This window comes from Lemur catta, chromosome 23, assembly GCF_020740605.2.
Source record: "Lemur catta isolate mLemCat1 chromosome 23, mLemCat1.pri, whole genome shotgun sequence".
Classification (NCBI taxonomy): domain Eukaryota; kingdom Metazoa; phylum Chordata; class Mammalia; order Primates; family Lemuridae; genus Lemur; species Lemur catta.
This window is the reverse complement of record NC_059150.1, coordinates 11477354-11489565: the sequence shown is the minus strand read 5'-3', so window position 1 is coordinate 11489565 and position 12212 is coordinate 11477354. Positions and strand designations below refer to the sequence as shown.

Sequence of the window (12212 nt, the reverse complement as noted above, 5' to 3'; positions counted from 1 at the left end):
AAAAAATATATCCTCATTAGCAATTAAAATTGCAATTACAATGATGAGATCTAAATTTTCAACTAGCATATGAAAGATATTCATAAGGATATGAAGAGTTTCTCATCCACAGGTTGAACATCCCAAATCAGAAATCCAAAATGCTCCAAAATCTGAAACTTTTTGAGCACTAACATGATGCCCAATAAAAATGCTCTTTGAAACATTTCAGATTTTGAATTTTAGGATCTAGGTGCATCATATATGCTCAACCAGTGAGTATATATAATGTAAACATTCCAAAATCTGAAAAAAATCTGAAATCTGAAATATTTCTGGCCCCAAGCATTTCAGATAAAGGATGCTCAACCTGTATTACTAATAGGAATGTACAACAGTATAATATTCTGGAGAGTTTAAAACACTCTCTGGCTACACACAAACCACAGAGGCAACTAGCCATGAGGAAGTCAAATCTTGGTATTACTATCCTGGTGGTGTTTAAGTCAATGTTCCCCCAGCCTTTAAAAAAATTTTTTTTAAACTCACAGAAGTTGCAAAAACAGTACAAAGAATCTCACCAAGTACCCTTCTTCACCCAGCTTCCCCCAATGGTGACATCTTATGTAGTTATAATGTATAGCTGTATCAAAACCAGGAAACTGACATTGGCACATTACTGTTTACTGAGCTATGGGTTTCTTTATCCTTTTTATAGGTAAGTTATACAATAGTGAACTTTCTCTATTCTCGTGGCACTTGGGTATCCTACTACCAGAAAAATTATTATACTAATCCAGACTCAGTTGCAAATTACCATATTACAGACAATCTTTATACACAAACATAAACACATCCCATATACTCATACCACACACACATCAAACAATTATACCCCCATCTGTAAAAACTTATATAAAAATAATGATAATTCGTCTTCCTCATCCCACCATAGTTTTTTCACTAATTTCAACTTTCCCCCACTATTGCTACAAAAAGACTATGTGTAAATAAATATGGGGGCTTAAAGAAATCTTTAAAAGTTACCTAAGGTAAAAATGCACCCAATGCTTGAATTCCCTCTATAACACCCCACCAATGTTTGATCTTTCAGCCTTTACTCAAACATCTCTAATGACAAGAAACTCAGAAGATCTAAAGGAATTCAGTCCACCTTTGGTCAATATACTAATTTTTGAAAGATATTTCTAATCATGAGCAAAAATCAGTTTTCCTTGAATTTATATTCATTTGGTTCTAACTGTATCCTGTGGCAGATATTAACAAGCAAGTCTTACCCCTCACTACCTTTACTCACAAGGATACTAGACATCCTGGTTTGCCTGCGATGATCCTAGTTTGTACCTGTTGTTCTGGCATAATTAATATCTTCTTTTACCCTCAAGATCTGAATGAATCATTATATAGTTCCTCTAATCAGGACAGCCTTTAAATATTTGAAGACCACACATGTTTTTATCAAATATCTCCTTGTTTTTCAGCTGTTCTTCATATATGATTTGGAGAGCCTTCACTAGCCTGATCATTTTTGTTTCTGAATGCACACCAGCTTATTTATACTCCAACAGTGCCAAAGCTTAAATTCCTTGTTGCATAGCTATGTTAATGAGGGATTTTATAATCCCAATTAAAGAACAGAAATTTATTTACTTTCCTTCAAATACTAGACCAACATACAGCTACAGAATTATTGTCCCACTGGGTAAACAAACACCTTCTGAGTCACCTCATACAATGGTACTAAGTAGCAGTCTCTCATTATACCAGTAGGTGTCACTCTACATATATTTAAAATTACTTAAGTAGAATTAATTCATTTATTCAACAAAGATTTACTGAGCACCCATTATGTGCCAAGCATGATTCTAGGTACTGAGAATATAGTGGTGAACAGGAAAGACATGATCTTGTTTCATGGAGCTTACAGTCTATATACTAATGAACAAATCTGTTTCATTTACTTTCTATGTAAGTTTGTAAAATCCAATTCCTAATACAGTTCAGTTCAGAACTGTATTTTCCTAAGTTAATGGATAACATTCAAAATAACTCATGAAGAACAAATACTATAATGAAACAGAATCAAAGAAACTGTTCTGTAGGAGCTACATCAATACATCCTGTATATTTTCCATCTCTAAATTTACTCAACACTTCTCTTCTATGCTTTAAGTTTCTAAAACCCAAATTTTAGGTATTCCTCAGAACAGAAAAGAATTTACCTCAGAAAATAATTCAAATTTTAAAAAATCTACCTACTTGTTTTTATAAGTAGAGCCCATCTCCTGGGCTCAAGCAATCCTCCTGCCTCAGCCTCCCAAGTAAGCAGCTGAGACTACAGGCGTGCACGCCCACACCTGGCTGATTTTTCTATTTTTAGGAGAGACGTGGGTCTTGCTTTTTGCTCAGGCTGGTCTTGAACTCCTGACTTCAAGCAATAACACCCCCCCCCCACTCCCGCCTCGGCCTCCCAGAGTGCTAGGATTACAGATGTGAGCCACCGCACACACCCGGCATCATTACTATTTTGTTTCCATCTACTCTCAAACAGAATGTTCTCCAAACAGGAAAAGCCAGAGAAAACACGGTTATGGGAATATTTCAGGCTTTAAAAAAAATAAGTCATACTGTCTAGAATGCTTCATATTCAAAATTCAGTCATATGAATTTGAGAAAAATGATGCTTATAAAAATTTAGTAAGACACTGACAGCTTCACATAATATCCAACTTAATGTTCCCTTTGGAATGCCTCAAACTATTAGTTACCGTCTAAATTGCTAGAGATAGACTGCATATTGTTCAATTTTAGCATGGAATCATATGCATACTTTAGTATAAAAGAAGTACTCAATTAACATTAAGATGCTTCATTAAAGATCCTTAATGGTGAAAAAGCTCTAAATTAATTTATCCCTTAATATTAATAAAAATAAAGCATTTGCTTTTGCTTTGAATGGTAAAGTGGTGGTCAAGCAAATATATTTAAAATGTGGTTTATTGTCTATGGTCATAAAATTACACTCGTGAACTACCTGACACACTCAATACTGCAGATATTAGGCATATCTGAAACGTTACCAAATTTGCATGTACTCAATGGCAGATATCTCTGTGAGCTCAGTATTTTTATTCCAAACATAAAAGTGCATGCGTGTGTGCGTGTGCGTGTGCGTGTGTGTGTGTGTGTAGGGTAGAGTAACGTACTGGAAAAAGCACAGCTTTTGGAATCACAAAGATTAGTGTTTGAATCCCAGTACTGCCCCAAAGTAGCTATGTGACTTCTAGGCAAGTTATTCAACTTGTTCTAAACATCACTTTCCCACCAAGATGCAAAGAATAAGAGATTGTAAGAAGGATTAAGTTGTTTTTTATAAAATGCCCAATATAAACTCTGACACATAGTAGGTGCTCAATAAATGGTAGCTATTAGGGAATGCCATTTTTCTTTTTGACCATTAGAATAACTATATCAATTAATGCTGAACAACTACTGACTCAAAAGTTTAACTAACATAAAATGCATCTTTACCCACTGTAACACTTTTATAAAACCAAATCTCTGACTCAACTGAATGCCAACAAATATGCACCTTCTCCTTTAGCTCAAATATATTTTGCATGACCTTACATGAATTGCTTAGATAAAAGCTTTTTCCTCTTCTGCTTTTGTTATTTTAAAGTGCAGATGCATTTGAGTCATTTTCTCCTTTTGTTTCATATCCTTAAGATCCAAAGCTTCAAAGACAGAATGTCAGCATGCAGTCAATTTATGACTGAACTCTTGAAGAGCCACTGAAGAATTACCTTGTCAATCACCCCAAGGACTCTGAAGGCCTTCAGCTCCTCGGCAGGGCTCCTTAGGTTCCAAGGGGGCCTTGAACTTAGTGATCCTGGAGGCTAATGGAAGATATCAAAGATTATACATCAATCAGGGAGGTACTTGAAGGAAGGCTGCCTGCTGAAGCAAATGCCAGGCCAAAGGAAACTAAATTTATCATAAATCAGAGAATGGAAAGATGAAAGGAGGAAGTTTCTGTTTGTCTGTAATGTAAAATAAAAAAAAATAAAAAATAAAGAAAATCAAAAAGAAAAAGCAAGAAAAAAGTTGCAAGTAAATAAATCATAACATTGAAAACAAAATTTTAAAAAGAAAAATTAATGAGCTGATATAGTTTCAAGAGCAATAATTCAACTCAGATCTGTACAGCTATCATGTAACTTTGCAACAAATGAATAACTAGGCCAACAATCAATCACAGCCTTAGATTTACCCTAGACAGCTCAAGAGTAATTTAGAAGGGGGCTAACTAAAAAACAATGTAATAATGGACAAACTTGGGGACGGAATGACACAAGCCATTCTCTCTCATCATGAAACTATAGTCCTTTAATGTTACTTTACAAATATGTACTATGTGTTTTAAGAGGGTTTGCCAGATTAAAGTTCAACCAGAAAAATTACCAATAATGGTGAAAAATTAAGAAATTTCATCATAGAACCAATAATTATTAAAACCGAGGTTACTTAAGAGACTATTTATAGGAGAAAGAAATTTTTCTTTAAATATTTGAATATCTGCTATATGGAAAACAGTCTGTTAGCTACAAAAAAAAAAACCCCACAAAAGATAAGTGAATATAGGAAGGGATATTTCAGTACCACACACAATTAAAAAATAATCCCAACTTCTATCTATTGGTTTTAATTTTCCCTATCAGTAAAATAAGCTTTATACTAGATAAACTCTAAGGACACCTCCATGAGGCATTAACAACCAGGAAGTATTGCAATATTAATCCTGATTTTAAAACAGTGATGCTGCAAAGGATGACAGGAGACACAAAGCCTTATTACATACTTAGAGCAGACCTTATTGCTATCAAAAATCTATCATCAAAATACAGAGGAAACATTTTGACCCCCTGAGAGGAAGGCAAAATATCCTGATCAATCAAACACCATGGTAAGAGAACTACTGAGATACTATTTTTGACACTGCAAGTCCCTGTGCAGACCAGTATCACTAGACAGAGAGCTCCTTGAGAAAGGGAAACGTACCTTATTCACCTCTATACTCACAGTGGCCTCGCACGTTGTTGGAGTTCAGTAAGAAAAAGTGACAGAAAGCAGAAATGAGGAGGAGGAGGAAGAAAGGAGGGAATCTAGGGAGAGAGGTTGCCTGAATAAATTAGGTGTCATTTACAACTGGAAACACTACCACTTGTGAAATTTTCTAAACGCAGCAATTTCAAATGCTTTCAATTTTTGTTTTGTTTCGTTTGGTTTTTAGGTTTAGCTAGTGAATAACAATTTCAGTGTTCCTGAAATGGTGATGGTTGATTTAAAAGAGACTTTCGTTTCTTACAAACACTTGGAAAAGTTGGTGATAGCGGCAATTGGACTGCATAATAGCAGTCTTTAAAATTAATTTATACTTCTTGAATATTCATGTTTCAAAAAATACTTATTTAGTATCTCACTTCATGTGGTACTGAGCTAGATGCCATGAAAAAAGTTATACCTCTGCATCACTAAAAGCTTAAAATCTAAGGCGAATTTGTAAGGATATAAAAAACATTTAGCAAGGTATTTTAATGTTATACATGTAGACAGACATAACAGAAATAGTCTCTACTATCTTAATTCGTATTATATTATTTCCTCTTTATCCCTCATCTCACCCTGAGTGTGGTACTTACAGGAAGTTATTATTATCCCTACTTCACAAATAAATAAAGGATGCTCAGAAGGATGCAGTGTTTGTCTGTGGTAAGGAAGAGAAATAGTGGAAGACGCTAGACCAGAACCTTAACTCCTTGCTCTAATGTTTGCAGTCTTTCCAGTACACGATACATTCTGATAATTAAAAACTCATCTTCCTCTGTTATAAATTCATTATCAAGAAAGAGTACGAAATGTTTGTGATTCTGGCAAAAGGAATGTTAGGGAAAAGTTATAAGGGAAATAAAAACACTTCAAAGGATATTTTATCCATTACATTTGTCTTTGCAAATACGGCCAAATGCCCCCAACATCCCTGTCTCCTATTTATATCTTCTTATTCACCGATGTCATTGGAGCTTTCAGTGTCCAAAGAAAGTTATTGGTTCACATTAGCAATTTCAACAGCAAAGAAAGCAAACTACAAAGTATCTACTGTACCTTTCAACTAATAACTACTGCGTGCCCACTACATGCATGATAACTGAAAGGGATATAAATCATGAAAAGGCACAGTCCCTAACCTCAAGAAGTTCCTATTTCAGGAGAAAAGCTAAATATATGAAAAGTTAAATAATAAAACATTCTCTTAAAAACAGAGGACAATAGAAATAAGTCATTAGTTAGTATATGCAAAAACTGTGGTCTCAGAAAGAATGGGACAAAAGGTGATTTTAAATGCTATGTGGAAATTAGGTTAGGAAAAGGATATCATACACTATATAGGATTGGAAGGCACTAGCCTGGTGGGGAAAAAAATGTTCAAACTGGAGAACAGAGGAAAATAAAATTACATACTTATGATCAGTTTTCACAGGCCTTGATTCCCAAGAAGAAATGTCTTGACTATATTCTCCAAAACTCCAGACTACAAGTTTTTGTATAAGAAAAAACCCAATGAAAACAATGACTTAGTAAGGTTACTCTTGCAAAGACGGGAATGGGGAAATTGTAATGGGGAAAGACCAAAGGCAAAGTGGTCATTAAAGTTCTCTTTCTCCTTTAACCATCTATGAAAGTTTAAGATCAGAGAAATGAACAAAGAAAGATCATGAAATGAAATCATCAAGAAAAAAAAACTTGTATTTCTTATATGTGGTGCTTAAATTGGGTAGAATCCTATAGATCCATTCCTTTCTTCAGAAGGCAAAAGGAAACATAAATCTATAGAATTTTAAGAGCAGAAAGAGACCTTACAGATCAAGTCCAACATTCTCACATTTGTTTTCAGACGAGAAAACTGAAAAGCAGCAAGGTTAAGCAACATAAAATGACAGATGACAAAAATAGGTAATAGATAAGAGAGAAGTAAATCTTACTTACAATATTATTAGGGGAAAGTACAGCCTGTCACTACAAGAGGGGTGAGAAGGGAGGACAGTGTATTTCTATACAACATGGCTGATCTCCTTGATTAAAAAAAGATTTTCATTTATATTTATTAGCTACTGTAGCAGAAGATGCCCAGAGGAGCAGAAGTCCTCATCTATACCAGGACTAAAGACAAGGGCAGAGGAGGGGAGAGAGACAGGAATATATGATGACTCAACAGTCTTCAAAACCAGAGATGGCAAGTATTTATCGCTCATCTGGTCAGGCCCACGGCAGACATCTCTGTTAACCCCACGCTGTCTCACAACTCTTCTCAATACAATGCTCCTGGCAGCCACTACTTGCGTATTAGAATTACCACACTAGTTAAGACTTAGTGTGTTCTACATTCTCTAAAAGGCTAGGTGAAGCTTTCTTCTGTTTCTGTTTTGTTTTTTAAATTGCTGTTTTGCCTGCCCATCTTTTTCCCTCATTATGCCCTGTTCTCAACGAGATCTCTCTCTATTCTTACCAATCCGTTGGTGCAGTACTTCTCAAAGCTTAATGTATATGCCCATCACCTGAGGACCTCGTTAAAATGGAGATTCTGATTCAGTAGGTCTGAGGTGGGGGCCTGAGAGTCTGCATTTCCAGTAAGCTCGGAGGTGATGCTGATGCGGCTGGTTCACCAACCACATTTGGAGCAGGTACACCTCCTCAAATAACCTGAGGAAGAGTCACAAACATTGGGGGAAAATAAGTAATCAACGGCCAAAAGCAAGCACCACAAAGAACAACACATCAAGAAACCACACACAGAACCCTGGTATCTAACTACACCAGAGGTCCTGAACTTCGCTTCATCCACAGATTTCTGGCTTTGCAAAGACTCTGATGAGCAATCTACTAACCCTAATACCTGGTTCTCCAAGCCTCACTTGGATCACATTTCAAGCCTGACACTCAACTGCAGACCTGTTACTGATTTAGAATGCTCCACTTGCCATCTCTGCTTAGCTCATGTCTCACTGAGGGTGAAACAATACTTGTTTTAAAATGTTCTCTAAAAAAGAACAGAAAAATATCAGTACCAGCAAATAAAATGCACAACAGAAAAAAATACTTTCAATATTATAGCAGTTGTACTCAGAATTTACAAAAGATTCAGGAAAGGCATACATTCTACATATTAATTTTCATTCACACCTTGTAATTGCATGATAAAAATGTATTCACACTTTAGAAACTACACAATCTTTCATGTTCTAAATTTAGATCATTCATTGCCTTTTTCTAAATTTCATTGATCTTGAATTTAAAATTCTTATAGCTTAAAAAAAGCAAAAATGTATCAGTCTTTTCCAAGGAAATCCTCTTTTAATATTAATTCTTATATCATTCAAAGTCATCTATAATTTAAAAAAGAAAGAAATCTGTCTCCTTTGGTTGAGATTTCACCTCTACTTCAAACAAAGCTCATTTCTTTTTTATATGAAACCTGCTCCTAAATTTTCTTGGAGTCTTTTAGTAATGAAGTTATGAAGAAAAGAGTAGGAAAGTGCTTTTTTTTTCCCCTTTCTGTTCCTTTCTGAAAGGATATTAACATGAATGACTAGGAAATTTAGAACTGTTATATTTACTACATAAGAGTCTCTAATGTTTAATAAAGCAAAAGCTTAAACCATCCCAGAAAACTTGGGTGAAGGGAGTCATGATTTAGACTGCACCAAAGAGGAAAACAATAATCAACAAAAATTTTTAAAGCCAAAAAGGATTCCTTTCTTTTCTTTCTTTTTTTGAGACAGGGTCCCACTCTGGTGCCTCAGCTAGGGTGCAGTGGTGTCATGATAGCTCACTGCAACCTCAAACTTCTGGGCTCAAGCAATCATCCTGCCTCAGCCTCCTAAGCTGCTGGGAATACAGGCAACGCCACCACACCTGGCTAATTTTTCTATTTTTTTTTGTAGACATGGGGTCTGGCTATGTTTCTCAGGCTGGTCTCAAACTCCTGGCCTCAAATGATCCTCCCACCCTGGCCTCCCAACGTGCTAGGATTACAAGCATGAGCCACCTGGCACCTGGCTGGATACTTTTATTTTCTTAAGCAACCAGGCTAGAAAGAAATGTTTGCACACTCATTCATGAGAGAATATTGCTTTGCACAGAATTTGAGTTAAAGGGGCCTTTAGAAATCATTTATACCAATTCTCTCACTGTGTTGGTTGAAATTCAGACCCAAAGATGGTTTAAAGAAGAGACCAATGAATTCACCAAGCTAGCCACAAGCCTCTGAAAGACAGTGAACTTTTATTATAGGCAAGAAAATAATCAAGCATGTTTGTGACCAATAAGGGTCCAGCTTAACAGAGTAACATGCAAAAGTAAAAATAAAAAAGCTAATGCTTACTATTAAAGAAAAACATCATGCCTACTCTCCCCTCTAGCCTCCTTGCCTAAGAACTGAAAAAGATCCTACATATCAAATCAGATGCAGTAGGTGGCTTTTACTCTTTCTGATACAATCTCCCATTATTTTACATAGCTCTTTACCAGTCTCTCTCTAATTTTTATTTCCTAACTATGTACATATTAGCGCCCTCAATTATGCTATAGGGTTTACAAGAGCAGAGACTGCATCATCATCTTTTGTATAACTCCAAAGTATTATGTATCTAGTATGAAGCTATTAATATATACAGTCTTAACAGAGGCTTATTAATGTACATTAGCTCTCTTTTGTTTTATTTTCATAAGAAACTATGCCTAAAGTGAAATTCTGACTGATGTTCTTCATGGTTCTATTCTTCAAGTCAAAAACTATACAGGGAGTTTTATATATGTATTTGCCCAAGAAATTATTGCTTCATAGACGTGCCTATGGGAAACTGTAACAGGATTGCATGGGGGTGGGCTTGAATAAATACATACAATGGAACATTCAAAGTTAACATTAATAGAATACTTGTAATTTTGAAATCCTAAAACGTTTAGAATATGTATACACAAGACAAATTTAGTAAAGCAAGTTTACAGGGGCCCATGTTATTTAATAGTTTTATCAATGCCCCTCAAAATGCAATTAGAATGTACACATCAGAACTGCACATGAGGAGAGCTGCCAACCCCATGGAAAACAGGAACTGAATTCAAAACAATGTTTAGATAAATATTCTATTTAAAAAGACAAAATTTGATAGTAAGAAGTTAAAGGAAATTAAAACTTAATAATATAATTAAAACAATGATAGAGAATAGGAAAAGATTAGCAAACAGAATATAGACTAGAAGAGTAATTCATAATCTGAAAATGAATCAGCAGAATAATGTTATTTAAAACATAATTACTATGTTAGAACAACTAATAGAAGTGCATTGCTTCTAAGCTGAAATATAATTTTTTGTTCTATTAGAAATGGCCACTTAACATCAAAAATTATCAGAATATAATGTCTTACACTAAGTACAGTTTTCATAACTGCATTTTTAAAAGATCATACAGAAAATGAAAATGGCCCAGAAAATTAGCCACAAAAACTTATAATGGTCCAAAGAATCAAGGTTAAATACTGGACTATTTTTAAACTAAAAAATTGAGACATTTTATAATTCTCTAAAAGGATATAAAGCATAAAAAATATGGAAAAAAGTATACAAAGCAGCACATAAGGGGGGATTAAGAATGGGGCTAAAATTTATTAAGACCGTCTTTGGTTTATGGGCTGATCTTTGTGCTAAGTAGGCACTTTATGTGTGTGTGTGTGTGTGTGTGTGTGTGTGTGTGTGAGAGTGTGTGTGTGTGTGTGAGTGTGTGTGTCTGTGTGTGTGTGTGTGTGTATACACAGGTGAATTTTTTTAACTTCATTTAACCCTAATAGATACCCAGCAAGGAATTACTATTATCCTTATTATTCAGATACAGAATATGACACTAAGACGTGGGATCAGATATTTTGTCCAATCTTCTATGGCTTCAAGTGGCAGAGCTGGATATAAACAAGTCTGCCTGACTCTTAGATCAATTAAGAAAATAAACACTTTTCCCATCTCCAAAAGATACAACTCTTAAATTGCATCAGAAAAACTTAGTTTAATATAAAGAAAACAATAACAGACAAGTTTCTTTCAGAAATTGCCAAATCAAGACAGATACGACACAAAAAACAGTAACAGACCACAATGTTTCTAATGTTGTAAGCATTCATCTGCTTTTGGACAAGTCTAGGGGAAGTCCCAAATAACCTAACATATCCCTGCTAGAAGTATGCCTTTATAATTCCAGGGGACCTACAGCAGATACTTGTAGGATTTATGCTTAAAATGAATGGTTTTAGCATGAATCAATAAAACAGTACAGGAATTGTACAAAAATGATAATTTAACTTTAGGAAACTGAAATACAGATAGATATCAAAACAGTACATGTTACTGCCAATCTATAGATGGGGAGATTATGGGTACAGCAAGGGACCGACAAACGGCCAAAAAAAGAAGAAAGCAAGTCCCATTTTATTCCACTTTTGGTGGTTTCCTATAATGCTTTTCTTTCCACCAATAACTTTTAAAGAAATTATTGAGAAAATTCCAAACATTAAAATTCTCAAACATTCTAAATTAGAACTAAAGCTGACACAAGACAGCAGAAAAATGGCCGAAGAAAATACAAAACAAAAGACATACCTGAGATACATCATCAAGTTGAGGTTTCCCATAAAGACTAGAGATACTTTCTGCCCGCATGAGATACTCTGCTGTTCTTCTCTTCACCGCTTCTCGACGGGTAGGGCTTGACTCTCCTAAAAGAAGGAAACAAAATTCTGGACATGTGAAAAATAAACCCCATTCCCTTTTACCCCATTCACTGCTTGTTCATATTTCTATCTGAAAAGAAGAGATATTCAAACTTGAAAAAGACATAAAAATTATAATAATATCAACGAGGTCTAAATATTACCTCCAAGAATTTCATTTACTTAGATTCTAACATTCTCCTATTTAAATATGTATTGAGAGCTGGATGTATTTTAGAAGGAGTCAAATATATAAGAAATGTAGTGTAAAAACTCTAAAGACAAAAGACTAACCCTAGTCCAGACAGTATACAGCTATCCAACTGAACAAATAGGACCAAATGTAACAGATGTTTAATGATCTATAATTTAGCATTGATATGCTGTACA

General features: G+C 34.9%; 1 protein-coding gene across 5 annotated transcripts in view; it reads right to left on the bottom strand.

The window, feature by feature from the left end:
• Positions 1 to 12212, bottom strand: part of RPS6KC1 (ribosomal protein S6 kinase C1) — a 118184-nt gene that overhangs the window by 51991 nt on the left and 53981 nt on the right. For 4 of the 5 annotated variants that reach the window (XM_045536487.1, XM_045536489.1, XM_045536490.1 and 1 more), the window contains 2 exons: positions 11713 to 11828; positions 3807 to 3899 (listed from right to left, as the gene is read on the bottom strand). In XM_045536487.1, coding sequence (XP_045392443.1) covers positions 3807 to 3899; positions 11713 to 11828 — 209 coding nt within the window. The remainder of the gene's footprint in view (positions 1 to 3806; positions 3900 to 11712; positions 11829 to 12212) is intronic. The other variant, XM_045536488.1, reaches the window with a different exon arrangement.